General features: G+C 44.6%; 1 protein-coding gene and 1 long non-coding RNA gene across 4 annotated transcripts in view; one reads left to right on the plus strand and one right to left on the minus strand.

Moving 5' to 3' along the window:
• HNRNPLL (heterogeneous nuclear ribonucleoprotein L like) overlaps positions 1-26,085 on the minus strand; it is a 253,232-nt gene that overhangs the window by 121,932 nt on the left and 105,215 nt on the right. Inside the window, exon 13 of one of the 3 annotated variants that reach the window (XM_056567444.1) lies at positions 22,214-22,646. The exons of 1 other annotated variant lie outside the window; for it this stretch is intronic. In XM_056567444.1, coding sequence (XP_056423419.1) covers positions 22,591-22,646 — 56 coding nt within the window. In that variant the 3' untranslated portion in view covers positions 22,214-22,590. Of the gene's footprint in view, positions 1-22,213; positions 22,647-26,085 lie in introns of those variants that run through there. One more of the 3 variants, XM_056567441.1, reaches the window with a different exon arrangement.
• Positions 1-26,085, plus strand: part of LOC130362636 (uncharacterized) — a 94,339-nt gene that overhangs the window by 20,927 nt on the left and 47,327 nt on the right. The window contains exons 2-3 of the long non-coding RNA XR_008891498.1: positions 6,357-6,411; positions 10,546-10,617. This is a non-coding gene — a long non-coding RNA (uncharacterized LOC130362636). The remainder of the gene's footprint in view (positions 1-6,356; positions 6,412-10,545; positions 10,618-26,085) is intronic.

Genomic DNA, 26,085 nt, shown 5'->3' on the forward strand with positions numbered 1-26,085 from the left:
AACACCAGAGATGGACACTTTGAGTATCTGGTCATGCCCTTTGGACTGTGCAACGCCCCTGCCGTCTTCCAAGACTTTGTCAATGAAATTTTTCGTGATCTGTTATACTCCTGTGTTGTTGTATATCTGGACGATATCCTAATTTTTTCTGCCAATCTAGAAGAACACCGCCAGCATGTCCGTATGGTTCTTCAGAGACTTCGTGACAACCAACTCTATGCCAAAATTGAGAAATGTCTGTTTGAATGCCAATCTCTTCCTTTTCTAGGATATTTGGTCTCTGGCCAGGGACTACAGATGGATCCAGACAAACTCTCTGCCGTCTTAGATTGGCCACGCCCCTCCGGACTCCGTGCTATCCAACGCTTTTTGGGGTTCGCCAATTATTACAGGCAATTTATTCCACATTTTTCTACCATTGTGGCTCCTATCGTGGCTTTAACCAAAAAAAATGCTGATCCCAAGTCCTGGCCTCCTCAAGCAGAAGACGCCTTTAAACGACTCAAGTCTGCCTTTTCTTCGGCTCCCGTCCTCTCCAGACCTGACCCTTCCAAACCCTTCCTATTGGAGGTTGATGCCTCCTCAGTGGGAGCTGGAGCTGTTCTTCTACAAAAAAATTCTTCCGGGCATGCTGTCACTTGTGGTTTTTTCTCTAGGACCTTCTCTCCAGCGGAGAGGAACTACTCCATCGGGGATCGAGAGCTTCTAGCCATTAAATTAGCACTTGAGGAATGGAGGCATCTGCTGGAGGGATCAAGTTCTCCTGTTATTATCTACACCGACCACAAGAACCTCTCCTACCTCCAGTCTGCCCAACGGCTGAATCCTCGCCAGGCCCGGTGGTCTCTGTTCTTTGCCCGATTTAATTTTGAGATTCACTTTCGTCCTGCCGATAAGAACATTAGGGCCGATGCTCTCTCTCGTTCCTCGGATGCCTCAGAAGTTGAACTCTCTCCGCAACACATCATTCCACCTGACTGCCTGATCTCCACTTCTCCTGCCTCCATCAGGCAGACTCCTCCAGGAAAGACCTTTGTTTCTCCTCGCCAACGCCTCGGAATCCTCAAATGGGGTCACTCCTCCCATCTCGCAGGTCATGCGGGTATCAAGAAATCTGTGCAACTCATCTCCCGCTTCTATTGGTGGCCGACTCTGGAGACGGATGTTGTGGACTTTGTGCGAGCCTGCACTATCTGTGCCCGGGATAAGACTCCTCGCCAGAAGCCCGCTGGTTTTCTTCATCCTCTGCCTGTCCCCGAACAGCCTTGGTCTCTGATTGGTATGGATTTTATTACTGATTTACCCCCTTCCCGTGGCAACACTGTTATTTGGGTGGTCGTTGATCGATTCTCCAAAATGGCACATTTCATCCCTCTTCCTGGTCTTCCTTCTGCGCCTCAGTTGGCTAAACAATTTTTTGTACACATTTTTCGTCTTCACGGATTGCCTACGCAGATTGTCTCGGATAGAGGCGTCCAATTCGTGTCTAAATTCTGGAGGGCTCTCTGTAAACAACTCAAGATTAAATTAAATTTTTCTTCTGCATATCATCCCCAGTCCAATGGACAAGTAGAAAGGATTAACCAGATCTTGGGTGATTATTTGCGACATTTTGTTTCCTCCCGCCAGGATGACTGGGCAGATCTCCTCCCATGGGCCGAATTCTCGTATAACTTCAGGGTCTCTGAGTCTTCCTCCAAATCCCCATTTTTCGTGGTGTACGGCCGTCACCCTCTTCCCCCCCTCCCTACTCCCTTGCCCTCTGGTCTGCCCGCTGTGGATGAAATTTCTCGTGACCTTTCCATCATATGGAGAGAGACCCAAAATTCTCTCTTACAGGCTTCATCACGCATGAAGAAGTTCGCGGATAAGAAAAGAAGAGCTCCCCCCGTTTTTTCCCCTGGAGACAAGGTATGGCTCTCCGCTAAATATGTCCGCTTCCGTGTCCCTAGCTACAAGTTGGGACCACGCTATCTTGGTCCTTTCAAAATTTTGTGTCAAATTAATCCTGTCTCTTATAAACTTCTTCTTCCTCCCTCTCTTCGTATCCCTAATGCCTTTCACGTCTCTCTTCTCAAACCACTCATCCTCAACCGTTTTTCTCCCAAGTCTGTTCCTCCCACTCCTGTTTCCGGCTCCTCGGACATCTTCTCGGTCAAAGAAATTTTAGCTGCCAAAAAGGTCAGAGGGAGAATTTTTTTTTTAGTGGACTGGGAGGGTTGTGGTCCTGAAGAGAGATCCTGGGAACCTGAGGACAACATCCTAGACAAAGGTCTGCTCCTCAGGTTCTCAGGCTCTAAGAAGAGGGGGAGACCCAAGGGGGGGGGTACTGTTACGCCGAGCGCTCCGGGTCCCCGCTCCTCCCCGGAGCGCTCGCTTCACTCTCCCCGCGGCAGCGCTCCGGTCACGTCCTCTGACCCGGGGCGCTGCGATTCCGCTGCCAGCCGGGATGCGATTCGCGATGCGGGTAGCGCCCGCTCGCGATGCGCACCCCGGCTCCCCTACCTGACTCGCTCTCCGTCTGTTCTGTCCCGGCGCGCGGCCCCGCTCCCTAGGGCGCGCGCGCGCCGGGTCTCTGCGATTTAAAGGGCCACTGCGCCGCTGATTGGCGCAGTGGTTCCAATTAGTGTTTACACCTGTGCACTTCCTATATCACCTCACTTCCCCTTCACTCCCTCGCCGGATCTTGTTGCCTTAGTGCCAGTGAAAGCGTTCCTTGTGTGTTCCTTGCCTGTGTTTCCAGACCTTCTGCCGTTGCCCCTGACTACGATCCTTGCTGCCTGCCCCGACCTTCTGCTACGTCCGACCTTGCTTTTGCCTACTCCCTTGTACCGCGCCTATCTTCAGCAGCCAGAGAGGTGAGCCGTTGCTAGTGGATACGACCTGGTCACTACCGCCGCAGCAAGACCATCCCGCTTTGCGGCGGGCTCTGGTGAAAACCAGTAGTGGCTTAGAACCGGTCCACTAGCACGGTCCACGCCAATCCCTCTCTGGCACAGAGGATCCACTACCTGCCAGCCGGCATCGTGACAAAGGCATTAGGTCACCAGAAGCCTGCCAGCTATTTTCAAGATATCTCTGATTCACAAGCAGTGTGGCACATGTGTTTAGTGAATTGTTGCTCCTGTTTGTCATCTGTAGGTATAGATATTTCAATGAGGCATTTATAATAACCTATATAATTGTATCATTGTGCCTCATTAGGTGTACCTACACAGCATAGGCCAATATTAGTCCCCAATATGTATGTTCAGGCATAGCCCATTCCATACTGTGAGAGATCCACTACCACAAGTGTTAAGGTTACTTAATGAAGTTAACCTGTGTTTGTGGGAGGAGACTTTGATATTTACCCTCTTAAGGATGCAGAGTGTAAATGTACATCCTGTGCCCGCCTACACAATATAAAGCATGCTCTGGAGCTGAAAGCGCTTCATACCTGGTGGGTCCAGCAACCAGAGCCCACGGCTAATGCTGGACAATGATGATTGTGCCAGCAACCAGGACCCATGGCTAATGTCGGACATCGCCAATGGGGCCAATGTCCGGCATTAACACTTTACACAGTTACTAATTGGACCTCTTCCCCAGACACTAACATCTGCCAGATATTAAGTAATTATATTCATATATAAATAGGACGTTTATTAATTCATGGGGCTTCAGAGTGGGCACCAACCCGTGATGAGTATATTGTTTGTGGTAATCCAACTGTGCTCTGCTTGTCTCTTGTCATCTCTGGTGGTTCATTTGCTTGTATTGATACTTTATCTTGTGTATTTATAAAGTGTGCATTGCACCGTAATATACATTGCCCAGTGCATACCAATGACGGGGACCATTTTCTGTGCAGGTTGTCTCTTTGGGGGGCAGTATAAATCATTTGGGGGGCAGTATAAATTTGCATTATTACTCTTTTCTTGTTAGAGACACCATTTTAATGTACATTATTATTGGAGAACCAGTGGAGATTTACTCATTCATCTTACACATAGGGTGGGTGCTCGCTAGAGGGTGTGCTCTTTTGGCCCCCACGAGTATCAGGGTTACCCAATTATTTGTTATTTTTAATTGTTTTTCAAATGTAAGTCCATGTATATTTATTGATGTGCATTCATGTTCAGTAAAATTGTGATTTTTTGTGTCAGATGATGTCAATAATGTTTTTTTCTGGTGTGCTGCTTGTTAGTGAGGTGTTTTCTTTTGCTTTAGGTCTAGTATGTTATTTATACACCTCCTTTTAGCACCCGAGGGATACTTTATTTATTTATATATATTTAGACACCGAACCACAGCATCTTAAACGGGAAAACTCACTTGCCAGTAGCTCAGTGGAGCTTCCTTCCTCTCTTCCCTTCCTATGTTATCTCATTCATCCACTGTGTATAACCCCTTTCGCTGTACCTACATAGTTGGCCTTGGCACACTTCAGGCCAATATTAGTTCCCTTGTTCACTATTTTCATGCATAGTCCATTCCATATGGTGAGAGATTCATGACCACAATTTATATAAATGTACAACAAAAATAGAGAAACATGGCCGCACATCAACCAATTGCATTTTGGCAGGGAGCACTTGGTAGGTATTCGCATTGGTGTGGTTGCACTGCGGTGGTCATTGTTACTGTGATGCTTTGTCTGTTGGGTGGTGTGGCACAGATCCAGGGGCGTGGTCGGGCAGCAGTGGGGTTGCTTGGCCACTGGGTTGCTCCCCCTGTGAGCATGGTGTTGCAGTGGTGGTGGCCGCCGCCCGGTGTTACGCCAATGTTGGGTTAGGGACCCACTCTAAATAGGTGGCCTTGACGTGGCGAGTGGGCTTGTACTTTTTATCAAAATATATACTAACAACCTGTTAGTGTTTGAATTTATGCTGAGAAGCAAGTAGATCAAAATACAAATTGTGGATGTGCGGCTGTGTTTCTTTTTCTCTTTGTTTTACAATTTATAAAAATATACTTCAAAATAATGCAAATGAACAATGCAGCACGTCCTGAAAAAAAAAAAAAAAAAAAGATGGCTGTGAGATGGTGGTGCCACAAAAGGCTCCTGTCTTTGTCTTGCCACTCTGATTCCAGTACAATACATTTGCTGTCCATGTATGCAGGCACCACTTATTCTGCTGGAAACTGTTGTGGGGTGTAAACAAGTTATATGACTTAAAGAATTAATTAAAGAAGTAGTGTAATGGGAATTGTTATGATTTAATTGTGCCTGGGCTGCAAAAAGTAAAAAAAAAAAAAAAAAAACCTTAACTCATCTTCCGTCTCTCCACTGTTGCGCCGATATTGGTCTTCGGTCCTTCTGTCCCTGTCTCCTTCCTGCTTCTGTGTGCAAGGATCATCACACTGATCAGCCTATCACAGGCCCCAGCGATGTCCCGCTCGGCCAGTGATAGGCTATGCGCAGTGTCATGCCCGGGTACAACGAAGAAGGTGGGACCCAGGCTCCTTGCATGACACTGCGCTAAGCCTGTCACCAGCTGAGGCGGGACATCGATGCGGCTGCCGATATGCTGATCGCAGTGTGACGATCCATGCACACAGAAGCCGGAAGAAGACTGGGACCAGAGGATCGAAGACCAATATCCGCACACCTGTGACAGAAGGTGAGTTAAAGGGGCACTTTGACCCTAGACATCTTATCCCCTAGGATAGGGCATAATATGTCTGATCACTGGGGACCCCCCTGATCTCCCTGCTGCACCTGGCATACGTATAGAGCGTCGGGTGCAACATCGGAGTTCCGGAGGATTGTCACGTCACGGCCACGCACCCTCATTGAAAGTCTATTCGAGGGGGTGTGACGGCGAAGTTCGCTCTGTGCACCAGATGTCTGGGGTCCGCAGCCGAGATTGCAGGGGCCCCTATCAGACATCTTATCCCCTATCTAAAGGATAGCGGATAAGATGCCTGATCGCGGGGGCCCCATAGGCTTGCATTGAGGGGGCAGAGCGTGACGTCACACGGGGGTCACAATGCTCCGTCCCCGTGATCGCCAGTAATCAGACCCCGAGCGAACCTGCTCCGGGGACTGATTGTAACGGGTGCTGCGTGCAAGCTCAAGGGGGTCCCCAGCTGCGTGCAAGATCACGGGACCCCCGTGATCAGGCATCTTATCCCCTATCCTTTGGATAGGGGATAAGATGTCTTAGCGCCAGAGTACCCCTTTAAGATGTCTAGGGGCGGAGTACCCCTTTAAGGTTTGTTTTTTTACTTTTTGCTGCCCTGACACAATGGAATCAAAACAATCCCCACTACACTACTTTTCTTAAGGCCTCCTTTCTATCATCCAGTGTGACTTTGTTTACCCACCTTTGCTTCCTCCTTAAAAATGACATGTTATCTTTATTCTGTAGGTCAAAACAGGAAAGTTCTATCTATAGAAGAGCCACACCAGCAACAGAAGGCCAGGTGAGGCCACAGGCTGCAGGAGCAACGAAGCACCTACCCCCCACCGCAATCTCCTTGCTATACGGACCATTGCACCATTAACAATTCGAAAGCTAATTTAGATGCATCATGCCTGCTATAAGTGTCAGCACTGGCAGGGGCATCGCTAAGGGGGGGGGGGGGGGGGCAGAGAGGGCCGTAGCCCACATTAACTCCTTAACAACGCAGGACGTATATTTACGTCCTTCGCCGGCTCCCGCGATATAACGCGGGGTCACGCGGTCGGTCCCGAGTCACGGGCCAGTCCCGGCGGCCATCGACGGCTAATACTGGACATCACTGATCACGGTTATGCCCGGTATTAACCCTTCAGACATGGCGATCAAAGTTGACCGCCGCGTCTGAAGGGAAACCGAAAGCATCCCAGCAGCTCAGTCGGGCTGTTCGGGACCGCCGCGGTGAAATCGTGGCATCCCGAACAACTTGCAGGACACCAAGAGGATCCCTACCTGCCTCCTGCGTGTCCGATCACTGAATGACTGATCAATGCCATGTTAATATATGGCAGTGAATAGTGTAAGAAATCAGTGTGTGCAATGTTATAGTCCCCTATGGGGGCTATAACATTGCAAAAAAAAGTGTTAATAAATGTGATTTAACCCCTTCCCTAATAAAAGTCAGAATCACCTCTTTATTCCCATTAAAAAAAAACTATGTAAATAAATATAAACATATGTGGTATCGCCGCATGCGTAAATGTCCAAACTATAAAAATATATCATTAATTAAACGGCATGGTCAATGGCATACACGTAAAAAAAAGTCCAAAATAGCGTATTTTTGGTCACTCTTTATACCATTAAAAAATGAATAAAAAGCAATCAAAAAGTCCAATCAAAACAAAAATGGTACTGATAAAAAAAAATATAAAAGCTATAAGGGTCAGAAGAGGACATTTTTAAACGTATACATTTTCCTGCATGTAGTTATGATTTTTTCCAGAAGGATGACAAAATAAAACCTATATGAGTAGAGTATCATTTTAACCGTATGGACAGACATAATAATACAGAATAATAATAAAAATGCACTGCGTAAAAAGGGAAGCCCCCAAAATTTACAAAATGGCATTTTTTCTTCAGTTTTATCGCACAATCATTTTTTGTCCCGTTTTGCCATGAATTTTTGGGTGAAATGTCTAATGTCACTGCAAAGTAAAATTGGTGACACAAAAAATAAGCCATAATATGGATTTTTAGGTGGAAAATTGAAAGGGGTATGATTTTTAAAAGGTAAGGAAGAAAAAAAGAAAATGCAAAAACTGAAAAACGCTGAGTCCTTAACCCCTTAATGACCACGGACGTAAATGTACGTCCTGGTGATGATTGCTATAGATAGTCCCCTATGGGGCATAAAAAGTGTAAAAAAAAAAAGTTAAAACATTTTAAAATAAAAAGTTTTAAAAAAGTGAAAAATCTCCTCCCCCAATAAAAATGAAAATTGTCAGTTTTTACCATTTTAATGGGAAATGTCCAAACTATCAAAATATAATGTTAATGATGCTGTATGGTGAACTGCGTAAACGTAAAAAATCTAATAAAAAAGTCAAAAATGCTGCTTTTTAGTCACATTTTATTCCCCAAAAAATTTATACAAAATTATCTAAAAGTTTTATATATGCAAATGGGGTATCAATAAAAAATACAGATGACGGCGCAAAAAATGAGCCCTCATACCACCCGATATATGCGGAAAAATTTAAAAAAAAGTTATAGGTGGTCAAAATAGGCAGAGATTACTGATTTTGTACAAAAAGTTTTAGATTACTGATTTTGTACAAAAAGTTTTAGATTTATTTTAAGCGGTACAAAAATATAAAAGTATCTAGCCATGGGTATCATTCTAATCGTATTGACCCACAGAATAAACAACACGTGTAATTTTTACCGTAAAGTGTACAGTGTGAAAACAAACCCCTCCAAAATTTGCTAAATTGTGTTTTTCATTTAAATATCCTCCCTAAAAAAAATTATTATTTGGGTTCGCTGTACATTTTTTGTTTCATTACAAAGTACAATTGGTCGTGCAAAAAACAAGCCCTTATATGGGTCTATAGATGGAAATATAAAAGAGTTATGGATTTTAGAAGGCGAGGAGGAAAAAACGAAAACGCTAAAATAAAATTGGCCTGGTCCTTAAGGTTAAAATGGGCTTGGTCCTTAAGAGGTTAAAGGGGTACTCCGCCCCTGGCATCTTATCCCCTATCCAAAGGATAGGGGATAAGATGTTAGACCGCCGCGGTCCTGCTGCTGGGGACCCCGGGGATCGCCACTGCGGCACCCCGCCATCATTACTGCACAGAGCGAGTTCGCTCTGTGTGTAATGACGGGCGATACAGGGGCCGGAGCAGTGTGATGTCATGGCTCCGCCCCTCATGACATCACGGCCCGTCCCCTTAATGCAAGTCTATGGCAGGGGGCAAGTCTACCGTCACGCCCCCTCCCATAGACTTGTATTGACGGGGGTGGGCCGTGACGTCACGAGGGGCGGAGCCTTGACGTAATGAAGTTCCGGCCCCTGTATTACCCATCATTACTTGCAGAGCGATCTTGCTCTGCGCAGTAATGATAGCGGGGTGCTGCAGCAGCGATCCCCGGGGTCCCCAGCAGCGGGACCCCAGCGATATGACATCTTATCCCCTATCCTTTGGATAGGGGATAAGATGTCTAGGGGCAGAGTACCCCTTTAAGGGGGTTAAAAACCAGTTACTCGAAGGTATGTAAAATGAAGGAATGATAGACAGAATAAGTTGTCCATTCTGAAAAATAAAAATGATAATAATTTTATATCGATAATATAAATAATATAAACATATATTTGGAGTACTGTTGCAGGCCCTTGTGGCAGACTCAGATTACAACAATATAACACATTAAAATAAATAAGACCAACTAAATATCGGTAACTTCCCAATGTTAATGGCTAAGGCTAGTATAATAATGGAATATCCATGTGATGTAAACAAGTCTTTTTATCACTGTATGGCCATAGACACAGTCAATATTGGTAATAGTCACATAGAACACGCTATGGTACACTGCACCGCTCACCCGATCCAAGGAAGTTCATGCGATGCTGGGCTCAGACCTCTGTGCACGGCTCCAGTCTCCTGGCCGGCCTGTTAGTGCGAGATGTGCGCCCGCAGCACAGTAGCCGCATGAGCGGTATGAGAGATGAGCTGCAATTGGAAGATAGCAGGGAGGTTGCATGGTTTCAGCGCAGCTGTCCGGCTTCAGATGTAGCCGCGTGATCAGTGAGGACCTCCTGGAGCGAGTGCTGCTTCGTATGGAATGGGTGTGCACCTCCTGGAGGAATATGTATGGCCAATATGCAGTCCTGTGAATTAGGTGGTGGATGTAGTTCAGCAGGGCATGGGCAGTAGTGGCGTCCTCATGGTAGGAATGCATGCTTTGCTAAACTTTGTGCACAAATAGGAAACAATTCACATTGGGGATGTAAATAGGGGTCTAATAACTTTAAAAGGGCTAGACGCGTTTCAAGGCCGTGGGCCTTTTTCGAAAGAGATGAATGAAAATAGCCTGAAAGTGCGGTCTTATATAATCATGAACAATGATAAATGGACAAATGGGGAAAGGGGGAGGGAAAAAGGGAAAGGGGTAGTTCATAATACCCAATATAGATTAGGAGATTTGGACAAACAGGCATAATGAGCATTACATAATAAAATGAAACAATGTAAATGTGTATAAAAATAAATGTTAGAACATTACTGGACACAAATAGAGAGAGAAAAAAAATAAAGCTAAATATAAGAGCAAATAATGTATAATACGTGAAAGATATAGAGATCAGAAATGGCAATAATACCAGTAATGGGAATAAAAATGGAAATGAAAATAAGATAGAAATATGAATAATGATGATAAAAAATGATGCAAATGAAGATACAAATAAAAATAAAGTTGTTACCTCTCCAGCATTGTCTAACGCTGTAAAGAAAAGATTAGGCCTGATTGTGATATTCAATGAAATGGAGTGATAGAGGGTGTGTTTTGATTGTGTGTGTTGTGTTTTGCTCAGATATTTTATGTGTGTGGTTATTTGATGTAGATGAAATCTCAATAATTTTCCTAGGGAAATTTGTGGCTCTACAATCAGAACAGGAACCACATCTAAAGAAACCGTTCATTTGTAACCAAGTGGAAGGTGAGTGAGAGGAGATGGAGTGTTTTACTGTTGGAGCCAGTCTACCCCCCAGTGCCTGCCCACTATCTTACCCACCGTCTATAAAAAAAATATATATATATTTTAATATTTAGCACGGGACAAGAAAAACAAGAGCCATTTAGTTCAAAGAGAAAAGGAGGAAATATCACTAAAAATATTTCCATCATACTGTTACTGACCAAATCCTGTGTACTGAGACCAATATTACCAATAATACCAGTATACAAGGAGGAATATTATTACTATACATATTACTATCATACTGTTACTGACCAAATCCTGTATACTGAGACCAATATTACCAATAATACCAGTATACAAGGAGGAATATTATAATTTCCAGTAGTCAGGCAGTAGGTAATGCCACCAGATAGGTTGTAGTTAATGTCCCCAGCAGGTATGTAATAAGTAGTGCCCCCAGATAGGTAATGCCCCCAGTAGGTAGTAAGTTATTTCCCCAGGTAGGTAATGCCCCCTCAGTAAATAATGCTCCCAGTGCAATAGTGCCCCCCAGGTAGGTAATGTCCTAGTAGGAAGTACCATCAGTAGATAGTGCCCCAGTAGTTAGTTCCCCCTGTAAATAGTGCCCCGAGGTAGGTCATGCCGCCAGTAGATAGTAGCCTGTAGTAGCAGCCAGTGCGAAATGTAAAGAGCCCACAGCTCGTTCTGGTGTCTATGTGAGTAGGAGCACAGGGAGAGCGGTGTTAGGTGGGATAACTGGGATAAGGGGCTAGCAGAAAGGTAGATAGATATATGATAAATTGATTAATAGATAGATAGATACAGTCATGGCCGTAAATGTTGGCACTCCTGAAATTTTTATAGAAAATTAAGTATTTATCACAGAAAATGATTGCAGTAACACATGTTTTGCTATACACATGTTTATTCCCTTTGTGTGTATTGCAACTAAACGAAAGAAGGGAGGGAAAAAAAGCAAATTGGACATAATATCACGCCAAACTCCAAAAATGGTCTGGACAAAATTATTGGCACCCTTTTAAAATTTTGGAAAAATAAGATTGTTTCAAGCATGTGATGCTCCTTTAAACTCACCTGCGGCAAGTAACAGGGGTGGGCAATATAAAAATCACACCTGAAAGCAGATAAAAAGGAGAGAAGTTCACTTAGTCTTTGCATTGTGTGTCTGTGTGTGCCACACTAAGCATGGACAACAGAAAGAGGAGAAGAGAACTGTCTGAGGACTTAAGAACCAAAATTGTGGAAAAATATCAACAATCTCAAAGTTAAAAGTCCATCTCCAGAGATCTAGATTTGTCTTTGTCCACAGTGCGCAACATTATCAAGAAGTTTGCAACCCATGGCACTGTAGCTATCTATAATTGCTGTTGGGAAAAGGCACCCTTCCAATAAGAGACCTGGAGCAGTTTGCAAAGGAAGAGTGGTCCAACATTCCGTCTGAGAAGTGTAAGAAGCTTATTGATGGTTATAGGAAGCGACTGATTACGGTTATTTTTTCCAAAGGGTGTGCAACCAAATATTAAGTTAAGCGAATAATTTTGTCCAGACCATTTTTGGAGTTTGGTGTGACATTATGTCCAATTTGCTTTTTTTCCTACCTTTTTTGGTTTAGTTCCAAAACACACAAAGGGAATAAACGTGTATAGCAAAACATGTGTTACTGCAATCCTTTTCTGCGAGAAAAACTTAATTTTCCTGAAAAATTTCAGGGGTGCCAACATTTATGGCCATGAGTGTAGATAGATATGAGATAGACATAGGAGATAGATAGATATGAGATAGATAGATAAATAAATAGATAGGAGATAAATAGATAAATATGAGATAGATAGATAGATATGAGATAGATATGAGATAGATAGATAGATAGATACGACTTGCAGTTAGTTCCAGCGTTTAAGTAAGTAGGGGCCCGGGTAGGGAGAGATAGATAAATAGATAGATAGGAGAAAGATAAATGGATAGATGGATAGATAGATAGATAGTTGCCTTTGGCTGTGTGGGCATGCTGGGTGTTTTCATTTTACAAATGCTGGAGGCACCCTGGTTGAAAAACAATGAGATGGAGGTAAATGGACACTATCTAATTGTTTCTTAACCAGGGTGCCTTTAGCTGTTGCAAAACTACAACTCTCAGCATGCCCACACAGCCAAAGGCATGCTGGGAGTTGTAGTTCTGCAGTTTTTCAACAGCTGAAGGCACCCTGGTTGAGAAACAATAAGATGGAGGTAAATAGACACTATCTCGTTCTTTCTTAACCAGGGTGCCTCAGCTGTTGCATGAGATAGTGTCTATTTACCTCCCCCCCCCCACTCCCAGAGAGTTACTTAATTTTGTTGGATGGAACCCAGCTGAAGGCATTGAAAGTCTTCTTCTCAGATGGGAGCTGGTGGCAAGGTCTGTGGTGGTGCACGAAACACAAACCATGTACCCCTGCACCACCAATAGTGTGAGGGGAGGGGCTTTCCTCTCTGCTGTCCTCCTCTGATCTTCTCTTTCCAGGCAGACAGCAGGGCCCCTGCGCTGATTTTACACAGCCAGCATGCCGCAGGGGGGGGGGGGTGCAGCTGGGATCTGGGCCACCTGGGAGCCCGGGCCCCTTACTGCTGTACTGGCTGTACTCCCATAATGGCGGCCCTGGTTGGAGCTATTTTGATGCGGTGCCTTGATATAAATTATAGTGTCACGTACCTGGAAGTGGATGTCACGGAGCAGGTAGTGAATGACTCAGACAGTATCGGGAAGCGGAGTCTAAGGTGCCGCTGGTCTTCACCAGAGCCCGCCGCAAGGCAGGATGGATTTGCTACAGTAGGCGACACCCAGGTCGCTACCCCTGAAACGGCTCAACCACACAGGTACTGGGCAAGGCGAGGTACAGGAGGATGAGACAGAGGCGTAGTCAACGTAGCAGAAGGTCAAGACAGACGGCAAAGGTTCGTAGTCAAAAACGTAGCAAGTAAGTCTGGTAACACGGGTAGGCAAAACAGGCAATGGGAACGCTTTCTCTTAGGCAATGTGCACTGAAGATCCGGCAGGGAAGTTAGGGAGGTGCAGGGACTATTAGTTAGTGTCAGGTGCAAACAGTAATTAAGGGCGTACTGGCCCTTTAAATCTCAGAGCTCCGTTGCGCGCGCGCCCTAGGAGATGGGGGCGTGCGCGACGGGGCCGAGACACAGGAGCGGAAGCGGCAGCAGTACTGGGTGAGTTACAGGCCGGGAGTAGGAAGATGCGCTCACGGCCGACATGTGTGACCGAAGCGCAGGCAGTAACAGTACCCCCCCCCCCCTCCCTTTTGGTCTCCCCCTCCTTTTGCGGCTCAGGAATTTCTTGAGAAGATCTTTGTTCAGAATATTGTCCTGCAGCTCCCAAGACCTCTCCTCTGGTCAGAAACCTTTCCAATCAACCAGAAAAAAGCGTTTTCCTCTGATGAACTTAGAATCCAAGATTTCCTTTACAACTTACACATCAGAGGTTCTGGAGATTGGGGCAGGAGAGATGTCCCTTGGAGAGAAACGGTTGAAAATGGCTGGTTTCAGGAGAGAAACATGGAAGAAGTTCGAGATCCAGAGAGAGGAGGGTAGATGGAGGGAATAAGCCACAGGATTGAGCCGTTTCTTGACTTTATAGGGACCCACATAACGAGGACCTAGTTTATAACTGGGTATCTTAAAGGGGTACTCCGGTGCTTAGACATCTTATCCCCTATCCAAAGGATAGGGGATAAGATGCCTGATCGTGGGGGTCCCGCTCTGGGGAACCCAGTGGTCTTGCACGCCGCACCCCATTAAAATCAGTCCCCGGAGCATGTTCGCTCCGGGTCTGATTACTGTCGATCACGGGGACGGAGCGTTGTGACGTCACGGGAGTCCCGGTACTCCGGTGCTTAGACATCTTATCCCCTATCCAAAGGATAGGGGATAAGATGCCTCATCGTGGGAGTCCCGCCCCTGGGGACCCCCGTGATCTTGCACGCGGCTCCCAGTTTGTAATCAGTCCCCGGAGCGTGTTTGCTCCGGGACTGATTACCAGCGACTACAGGGCGGGCGGCGTGTGACGTCATGCCCCCGCTCCGTGTGATGTCACGCTCCGCCCCTCAATGCAAGCCTATGGGAGGGGGCGTGATAGCTGTCACGCCCCCACCCGTAGGCTTGCATTGAGGGGCGGAGCGTGACATCACACGGGAGCGTGACATCACACGCCGCCTGCCCTGAAGTCGCCAGTAATCAGTCCCGGAGCGAACACGCTCCGGGGACTGATTACAAACGGGGTGCCGCGTGCAAGATCACGGGGTCCCCAGCGGCGGGTCTCCCTCGATCAGGCATCTTATCCCCTATCCTTTGGATAGGAGATAAGATGTCTAAGCACCGGCGTACCCCTTTAAAACGGATATATTTAGTAGATAGCCAGACTTTGTCACCAGGAGAATATTCAGGAGGAGGACGTCTCTTCTTGTCTGCCTGAACTTTCCTACGAGAAGTGGCCTGTAGAAGTGAAAGACGTGTTTTACGCCAGATGGAAGAAAAATTCCGTACTTGTTCGTCAATGGCAGGAACGCCAGAGGAAGAAGACAATGGAAGAGGAGGACGAGGGTGAAGTCCAGAGACCACATAGAAGGGAGAAGCACCTGAGGAATCGAAATTCTTGTGGTTGTAGAATTCAGCCCATGGTAGCAGATCGACCCTACAAACTCCAACTACCTTCCACGTCTCTCTCCTCAAGCCTCTTGTCATAACCCGGTTTTCTCAGAAGAATCTTGTCCCCACACCAGTCTCTGGCACTTCTGACATATTCAAGGTTAAAGAGATTCTTACTACTAAGACTGTGAGAGGTAAACAATTTTTTTTGGTCGACTGGGAGGGTTACGGTCCTGAGGAGACATCTTGGGAGCCTGAGGAGAATATCCTGGACCGTGACCTTCTCAGAAGTTTTCTTAGTCGAAAAAGAAGGGGGAGACCAAATGGGGGGTACTGTTACGTTATGCGCTCCGTCCGCACACGCTGGCTGTGAGAGCATGATTCCGTTACCTGCTGCTGCCGGCGGGGCTGGGACTCGCAAGTGGGACGCGCCCGCATGCGAGCCCAAGTCCGTCACTCACCTGGTGCCGGAGCTTAAAGATTTAAAGGGCCAGTGCGCTCATTAGTGTGATTCACCTGTGGCTCATTTATATATTCCTCTTCACTCCCATGCCGGATCTTTGTTGCCTTGAGCCTGAGAGAACCCCTGAGGAAGTCACATCGTTGACGGAACGCTTTGGGTTCTTTCCTTATGGACATTAGTTGACTGAGATATTCTCCCTCCTTCCTCCGTCTGTGGTCTGCACTTGTGGTGATTGTATTCCATCATTCATGATTTGACCATGTTTCTTATGTCCCCCTCAGTGTCCGTTTATTGCATTGTCTATTATTTATGACTGACTTTAGGGGTGAACAAATTAACTTGGTTTGCTTTCCACATTGTTATTGAGTTAGATATTTTGTTTTGAGTGCAAGGAGGGACCCTTACATGCACTCATGTCCTGCGGTGGCCACTATTGGCTCCACCGCTGTAGTGTGGCTCTTTGGAGCCTTTTTAAGTATATTTAAATTGTGTCTTCCCTTGTCATTTATTTTTTGATTCATGTTACAATAAAGTTATATTATTTTTCATGATATGGATTTGGGTGTGCATCCTTAATGGTATTTCAGTCTGGCTTTTTTTTTGTTTGAGCCTGAGCGAAAGCATTCCTGTTTCTGCCTTGCCGTGTATCTGATCCTTCTCTTTGTGACCTGACATTGCTTCTCTGCCGCCTGCCTATTGACCTCCTGCCACGTCCTGACTGCGCAACTGTGCTGCCTGCCCTGACCTTCTGCTATCCAGACTAAGAGCTGCCTTATCCCTCCTGTGCCTCGCATCTCCTCAGCTGCCTTTGTGGTCGAGCCGTGCCAGGGGTAGCAACCTGGGTGCCGCCTGCCACAGCAAGTCCAGCCTGCTTTGCGGCAGGCTCTAGTGAAAACCAGCGGCACCTTAGACTCCGCTCCCTGGTACGGTCCAAGTCATCTGCCACACAGGTCCAGCAGATCCACATCCACCGTGGTTCCTGTCTTCTGAAACGTGAGTGTTACACTTCCCTTTTAAAAAAATCATAACGCTTTCAATTATACACCTACAGACCCATTTGAGGGCTTGTTATTTTGCGCCACCGATTGTACTTTGTAATGAGGTTAGTCATTTTACCACAAAATCTACGGTAAAACAAACAAAAAAATATTCATAACTTTTTGTACAAAAATGAGTATGTCCTATTCTGACCCCTTATACTTTTTCATTTTTCTATATACAGGGCTATATAAGGGCTCATTTTTTGCACTGTGATCTGTAGTTTTTATCAGTACCATTTTTGTTGTAATGGGATTTTTTTTTATTCTCTATTTATTAATTTTTTATGATGAAGTGACCAAAAATTCGCACTTTTAGACTTTGGTATTTTTTTTTACATGCACGTCATTAACCATGCGGTTTAATAAACATATTTTTTTGGGGGGGGGAGGGGGGGTAATTAACCCCTTAAGGACATAGCGTTTTTCTGTTTTTTGCACTTTCGTTTTTTCCTCCTTACATTTTAAAAATCATAACCCTTTCGATTTTGCACCTAAAAATCCATATGATGGCTTATTTGTTGCGCCACCAATTCTTCTTTGTAATGACATCAGTCATTTTACAAAAAAATCTACAGTGAAATGAAAAAAATAATAATAATTGTGCGACAAAATGGAAGAATAAACGTCATTTTGTAAATTTTGGGGGCTTCCGTTTCTACGCAGTACATTTTTCATTAAAAATGACACCTTATCTTTATTCTGTAGGTCCATACAATTAAAATCATACCCTACTTATATAGGTTGGATATTGTCGTACTTTGGAAAAAAATAACTACAAGCAGGAAAATGTATACGTTTAAAATTGTCCTCTTCTGACCGCTATAACTTTTTATTGTTCCATGTATGGGGCGGTATGAGGGCAAATTTTGTGTCGTGATCTGAAGTTTTTATCGGTACCATTTTTGTTTTGATCAGACTTTTTGATCGCTTTTTATAAATTTTTTTAATGTTATAAAAAGTGAACAAAAATACGCTATTTTGGACTTTGGAATTTTTTTGCGTGTACGCCATTGACTGTGCAGATTAACTATATATTTTTATAGTTCAGACATTTACGCACGTGGCGATACCACATGTTTATTTTTAATTACACAGTTTTCTTTTTATAGAGAAAAGGTGGCGATTCAAACTTATTAGGGAAGGGGTTAAATGATCTTTATTAAACTTTTTTTTGCAGTGTTATAGCTCCCATAAGGGGCTATAAAACACTACACACACACACACTGAACTTTTACACAGATCACTGCAAAGCCATAGCTTTGCATTGATCAGTGTTATCGGCGGTTGATCGCTAAAGCCTGGATTTCAGCAATCAATCGCTGTTCGGACGCGCAGGAGGCAGGTAAGACACCCTCCCCTCCTGCTGTGTCCTAGCTGATCGGGACATCGCGATTTTATCGCAAAGTCCCGATCAGTCAGACTGAGCTGCCGGGATGCTTTTATTTTCACTTTTAGACGGGGCGATCAACTTTGTTCACCACGTCTAAAGAGTTAATGCCGGACATCTGCCGGAACGGCGATGTCCGGCATCAGCCACGGGCCCTGGCTGCTGATAGGAGCCAGGACCGTGCGGGTATGATGCGAGCTGAGCTCGCTTCATAACCCTCCTATGCCGCACTGCCGTAAAAACACGGCGTTCTGCGGCAAGGGGTTAATTAACATTATATTTTAATAGTTTGGACAGTTATGCACACGGCCACACAACATATATTTGTTTTGTTTTTTGTTCACAATATTGTATTTAAAAATTGGGAAAGGGGGCGATTCAAAACTTTTATAAGGGGTTAATTCACATTTATTAACTTTTTTTCCCACCTTTTTTTTTTTGTCCCCCTAGGGGATGATTACATGCAATCATTGGATTGCATACACTGTTCAATGTTATGCCATTTTGCAGCATTGATCAGTGTTATCGGCGCTCCATTGCTCCAGCATGCCATGGCTGACTGGAGCCTCAGAGCACCAGTCAGACGGCGGGGATCCAGGTAAGAGACCTCCCACCGTCCTCTCAGTTTATCAGGATGCCACTGAGCTAGACTAGAAATCTGTACTAAATTCTGCAACTATTATTCATTAACAAAATTACAGATTTAGGTATAGTTTTTGGCCACTGCATCAAGTAAAGAATAAACCACCTGCAGCACATTTAGAATCTTTTTTATACTGTGAGTTTTGCTAAAACTTCATTCACTTACATTGTTGCAGAATTTCTAAGCACATTTTCTAACAGATAAGCTGTGTGTAAATGCAGCCCACTCTTGATAGAGAAAGGGTATATATCATGTGTAGTTACATACCTGTACTTAGTACAGCTTGCAATATGGACACAAAACATGCTTTTGCCACCCAAGTCTCACCCTCACTAGTGCACACAGTAAACATCTATCTAGTAGGATTACTATTTCATGACTGTTTCTTGGCATAACTAGTAACAGTTCTACAAGTGCACACTTTACCATTTGTCCTATTGAAGAAGTACTAGAGTTGCAATAAGGAATACTGATTGCTACTAGCACAAAAGATACTTTTATTCCTTCAATTATTCAATGTATTATCAGCTCAACTGATGCTACACATCAACACATTTATATAGTATCAGAGATATATACACAAATAAGTGGGAGTTCTATGAAGAATTTGGGCACATATACTCACGCTTTTTTTTTTACTTCCACTATAGTTTTCTGAACCAAAGCCCGGAGTGTATCCAACAGGTTTAAGCCCTTCCTTTATATTTCCCATACATTTGAATCCCCTGACTTTGGCTTGAAAAACTGCCACAAAAAAAGGCAGCTTTGTCCTAAAAATATTGTGTGTGACACCGGCCTTAAAGTAAACTATTTTGAAATAAGAACGCCTACATTGCTTTCCCTATAGGTTTTACTACTGTTGACATAATACATAAAAGGCATAGTTAAAGCCACTTCCTCCCAGTACTCTATGGTAGGGATCGACCGATATCGTTTTTTTTAGGGCCGATACCGATAATCGGTGGAGGTTAGGGCCGATAACTTATACCGATATTCCGGTATAAGTTATCGGCTATTTATCCCCCCGTGACACCGCTGCAGATCATTGATTTAAAGCGGGTGCTTTAAATCAATGCACTGCAGTGGCTTTTGCGGTGCCATAGACCGCCGCCGCCACCCCCTTCTCTCCCCCTGCCTGTCCGGGGGTCCTGAGACCTATCACCGCCCCCCCCCCCCGACCCGCCGCACCACCCCGGCCCCATTGCCTCCCCCATACCCAGTTTTATAATTACCTGTTCCCGTGGGTCCACTCTACAAATCTGGCTCCGGTGGCGTCCTCCTGAACTGTCACTGTGCGCACTGACGGTGACATCACGTCGCGCACGTCACAGCGCACAGCGCAACGCAGGACGCAGCAGGAGCAAGAAGAAGCGTGGGCCCCGGGAACAGGTAATTATAAAACCGGGGATGGAGGAGGCAATGGGGCCGGGGAGGTGCGGTGGGGCGGGGTGACGGGGGTTGTTGGGCGGTCGCGGTGCGGGGCATTATCGGTTTATCGGCAAGGTAATTGCCGATACCGATAATGCCCAAAATCGTGATTACCTATACCTATAATCGGTCGATCCCTACTCTATGGTGCATCCGGATGGGAAGGAGAGTACCATACAGCAGGCCAGGTGGGTATGGTTCATGAAATGGAGGAGAAATGGAGATTGTTGTACCATAAGACATCCCCTGAAAATAAGCCCTAGTGTGTCCTCTTGAGAAAAAATAAATATAAGACTGTCTTATTTTGGGGAAAACACAGTATTTTGTGACTGTTTCTTGGCATAACTAGTAATAGTTCTTCTACAAGTGCACACATTAACATTTTTCCTACTGAAGAAGTACTAGAGTTGCAATAAGGAACACAGATTGTTACTAACAACTAGCTAGCTCTTTACACGTTGCCTGTTATCGACAGCTTAAAGCAACAAGCAGTGCAGCCCCCAGTGAATTTCTTCTCTTGATGGGTGATGTGACTTACTATACTATGACACTTTGAGATTTCCTAGGACTATATTAGTCGGGGCACTTTCAGAAGTAAACAAATTGATAGCCAATTCATTAGATTTACAGAGTCGCTCAGCTCTACTTTAAGGGCAGGGTCACACAGGCACATCTGCAAGGTGTTTCATGATGCGGATTCACAGACGGCAGTCCGAGAGATGCTGCCGAGCAAGCTTTCGGCTGCGGCCTGGGCAGCTCTGTGTGTCCACTCGTAGTGGCAGATTTTTACAGTGGGAAATCTGCCACTACGAGTGGAAACACAGAGCTACCCGGCCGCAGCCGGAAGCTCGCTCTACAGTCCCTCTCTGACTGACATCGGCACATTCACAGCGTGAAACACCGCTGCCGATGCGCCCCGTGTGACCCTGCCCTAAAGGCTTTTTCTATTTCAATAAAATTTATGGCATAGTCCATCGGAATCTGAATGCATGGAGGTATTCTCGACAAGCATTTCCCCTAGGGAAAATTCTCTCTGTACATACACAGTCACACAGCCTCTGTTCAGCCCTGCACACTGTTTTTTTTTTCCCCAAGTGCATGAACCCAAAATCTAACACTTTAATACAATCTTTTAGCTCTAGCATGTATTTAATTTTACTAAATTATAAAAGCAGTTACAGAGTGGAATCTATTAGGAAACACTTGTGTGAGCGTTGCCTTTTTCACTTTAAGCTGAAAAGAGCTTCTAAAAACCAATTTTTTGTGCAATTTGCATAATTTTGCATATTAATTAAATCTCACCAAGACATTTCTTCTCTTTATTAGATGCAAGAATAGGCCTCCATCCAACAGCAATTCTTCCCTGGAGCTACAAGTGTAGGGACAGAATTCTGTGTGTATATATATTATATATAGGAATATGCAAATCAGCTCATTACATCACCTTTTCAGGCGATGTTCCCTGGTATCAGCTTAGCTCCAGTTACGGAATATAAAAAGCTAATCGGGATTAATGCCAAGCCAGAACTCTCTCTCCAGAAGGAAAGAGTACCCATCTGCAGACAGCTGTTTCGGGGTACTTGCCCCTCGTCAGTACAGAGCAGGGTGAACTGGCTTGGCTGAGATGAGGGGCCTCAGACCAACTAAACGGGATGAGTAGTTGGTCTAAGGCCCCTCTGACGAGGGGCAAGTACCCCAAAACAGCTGTCTGCAGATGGGTACTCTTTCCTTCTGGAGAGAGAGTTCTGGCTTGGCATTAATCCCGATTAGCTTTTTATATTCCGTAACTGGAGCTAAGCTGATACCAGGGAACATCGCCTGAAAAGGTGATGTAATGAGCCAATTTGCATATTCCCCTACCCAGAATGCCTGCGGAGTGCTTAGTGGCCCTTGAAAGCTCCGTCACACCAGGAGTGGTGAACTCTCCCTGAGTTAAATACTCATTATATATTATATATATATATATATATATATATATATATATATATATATATATATATATATATATATATATATATATATTTTGAAACACATTTGGTGACATGTTAACCTTAACCCAAGATAACCATTAGCATATATTTAAAAAAGACAAAAAAATATATTCCTTAAAAATACTGAATAAAACAGGTCAGTATAGGAGATAAAAACCTGGAATTGTGAGGTCAAGCAGACTACACGAGGCATAGGCAAAACAACATGGTTGGCATTCACTAAACATAATGCTAAGAATTATAAAAACAAATCAATGTAAATTGGTATCGGAAATATGTAGTGCTGCTCAGAACACCCAAAAACATGTAATCCTTGCGAGGCATCGATAGTCATGCAGAGTACATAACAGAGCGGGTGTTCAGAGTCGTCTGGGATCCAGGTTTCACAGGTGAGAGGAGGTGGAGAAACACAATTTCAGGGTGTAAGGATTAGAGCCATCTGTGGGAAGATGAAATGAGAAATATTTTAGCAAAACTCAGTGGATCAACATTACACATGGGGAGGGGGGGGGGGTAGAGAATGGAGTTTAAAATGTATTTGCAACACCCTCTCAGTAATGTTTAAAGTTTAACTTCAGAGCACTTTGATATGTCTCAGTCAGTCTGTGTGTCTCTGTCAGTCTAGCTACTCCAGTGTTCTGAATTTAACATGAAGACATCACCGCATCCATGGTCTTCCAGCGAAGGAAACAGCCTGTGTATGGTGTCAAAAAGTTAAATAATCAAATATAATTAGCCATAATGCACAGATCTTCCATATCTAGTCTCTGCTCCCCCCTCCCTCCCCTCTTGTTTGCTTAGGGTGAGACCAGTCCAGTAGTATGAAGGGAGGAGTTCATATTACTGCTCATTAAATTTTAAGGCAGAAGGAAGCCTTGTTTCTTTCACTGTACAGTGGTCCCTCAACATACGATGGCAATTCGTTCCAAATGAGCCATCCTTTGTCGAATCCATCGAATGTTGAGGGATTCGTGCAATGTAAAGTATAGGAAGCTGTACTCACCTGTCCCCGCCGCTCGAGATGGTGTCCCCGGGCCTCCGATGGGCTCTCCGCTGTCTTCTCCGGTCCTCCGCTGTCTTCTACGGTCCTCCGCTGTCTTCTACGGTCCTCCGCTGTCTTCCGCAAGGCCTTACTGGGCCTGCGTAGCGACGTCATTACGCCGCTGCGTACGCCATTCCTATTGGATGATGTGCGCAGCAGCGTATTGACGTCATCGGAGAGGGCCGAGAAGACACCGGAAGACCAGCGCTGGACCCGGAGGGCCCCCCCGGAGCATCGCGGAGGGGTAAGAAATACTTACCGCACCACACCGGGAACATTAAGCTGCTATCCGGCAGCAGCTTAAGCATTTGGCGCTGCCGGATAGCACTTAATGCGATGGCCCCGACATAAAAAAGCATCGTATGTCGATGCTGACATCGACATGCGATGGCCTCTGAGAGGCCATCGTATGTCGATTTCATCATATGTCGGGGCCATCGTAGGTCGGGGGGGGTCACTGTACAACCACTTTTAAAAGATCGGATTAGAACAAATACTCCGATAAACCGCGCCACTCTTGTGTATGGGCTGTGAAATAAAAAGGTAAATATATCACATTTGTTCTTTTTATATACAGAGCAGCATTAAGTGAGAACACAATGGACACTGCATGATTCCAGGCTCGACATGCCAAGATGCCTGAGGAAGGGCCCTGTAAATGGCTCAAAATGCGTTGAAATTTAAAAAAAATAAAATAAAATAAATAAATAAAAAAACGGTTTGTGTTTTATGCAACATGTGACTGAAGCATCATTATCAGATATTGAGAAATTTGCACAACAGTTGCAACCCTAGCTGGAATTCGGGTTCTGACACATTCTACAGAGCATATAACAAAACGTAAGCAGGCTCAGCTTCAATAGCCATAGAAGGTGCCACCTTTTACCCTTACCCTTTTTTGACAATACACAAATACAAGAAAAGAAGGCACACTAAAAGCCACACCATAGTTAAAAATACAATATAACAATCTTTATTGACATATACACTGGAGATCAAAATTAGCGAGCAACCCACAATTCCCTAAATGTCAAGGTCATAGTGTAGTCATATGTGAATATATGCTAAAATGAGTAAAATAGCAGTATTTTAACCCCTTAAGGATGCAGCGTTTCTTCACTTTTGTTTTTTTCCTCATCATCTTCTAAAAATCATAAGGCTTTCAATTTTGCACCTACAGACCCATATGAGGGCTTATTATTTGCACCACCAATTGTACTATCAATCATTTCACCACTACAGCGAAACCAGAAACAAAAATATTTGTGGGGCAAAATTGAAAAAACATGCCATTTTGTAACTTTTGGGGGCTTCCGATTCTACGCACTGTACTTTTCGGTAAAAAAAGGACACCATATCTTTATTCTGTAGGTCCATACGTTTACAAGAATACCCAATTTATGTAGATTTATTTTATTATACAAAAAAAAAAAAAAATATATATATATATATATATATAACTACATGCACCATTAGTATGTTTAAAATTGTCATCTTCTGACCCCTATAACTTTTTTATTTTTCCGCATACAAAGCAGTATGAGGGCTCATTTTTTTGCACCGTGGTCCGTAGTTTTTATCGGTACCATGTTTGTTTTGATGGGACTTTTTGATTGCTTTTTATAATTTTTTTAGGGTATATAAAGTGACCAAAATTACCATTGCCATTGATTGTGTGGTTTAATTAACATTATATTTGACAGTCCACAGAGGATGAGGGCTCGCTCCTCTGATGAGGGTCCTCCGCCTGCCGGTGACCATGCTGGATGTGACTCTTGCACCTCTACTCCTTTGGTCTCTAAGGTCTCTGCAGGCGCTGCTAGAACTCTCAGCCAATGTACGAGGTCTTCGGGGGGTGGCGGAGGGCTTGTCTCCTGTTCCCTCCCCTCCTATGTTTCCTGGCTTTCCTGGTTCAGAGAGATGCTGCTCTCACCCCCCCCCCCTTTCCTACCTATCCCAGCGCAATTGACGTCCATGCAGTGACAAATCAAATCTGTACTTGACAGGGCAGACGACATGGAGAACAGACTGAGACGCAATAATATCTGTCTGGTGGGCCTGCCCGAAAAAGCGGAGGGCTCGGACCCGGTGGCCTTTCTGGAGACCTGGCTCAAGGAATGGTTGCCTTCTGATACCTTCTCACCGTACTTTATGGTGGAGAGGGCATATTGGGTCCTGCTTCGACCCCCCCCTGCCGGGGGCTCCTCCTAGACCGTTCCTGGCAAAGCTTGTACATTACAGAGACAGACGATATCCTGAGAGCTGTGCGCATTAAAGGAGAAGTACATTTTAATGATACCACGGTGGCGTTTTATACGGATTTCTCAGTGGAGCTGCGTAACCAGAGGAACAAGTTCACTGAAGTCCGTAGCCGCCTCCATTCTATGGGCTACCGCTATGCCATGCTGTTTCCGGCCCATCTTCATGTGGTGGATGGGGCAAACACCCGATTCTTCACGTCTCAGACAGTGGCTCTGCAGTGGGTGGACGCGGCTCCTGCTGCGGTCCCTTCGGACTGACCAGTTATAAAGATCCTTGGTTTTGCCTTAAAGGGGTATTCCAGGCAAAACCTTTTATATTATATATATATATATATATCTATATATCTATATATCTATATATCTATATATATATATATATATATATATATATATATATATATCTATCTATCTATCTATCAACTGGCTCCGGAAAGTTTAACAGATTTGTAAATTACTTCTATTAAAAAATATTAATCCTTCCAATAGTTATTAGCTTCTGAAGTTTTCTTTCTAACAGCTCAATGATGTTGTCACGTCCCGGGAGCTGTGCATGATGGGAGAAAATCCCCATAGGA

This window comes from Hyla sarda, chromosome 3, assembly GCF_029499605.1.
Source record: "Hyla sarda isolate aHylSar1 chromosome 3, aHylSar1.hap1, whole genome shotgun sequence".
NCBI classification, from domain to species: Eukaryota; Metazoa; Chordata; class Amphibia; order Anura; family Hylidae; genus Hyla; species Hyla sarda.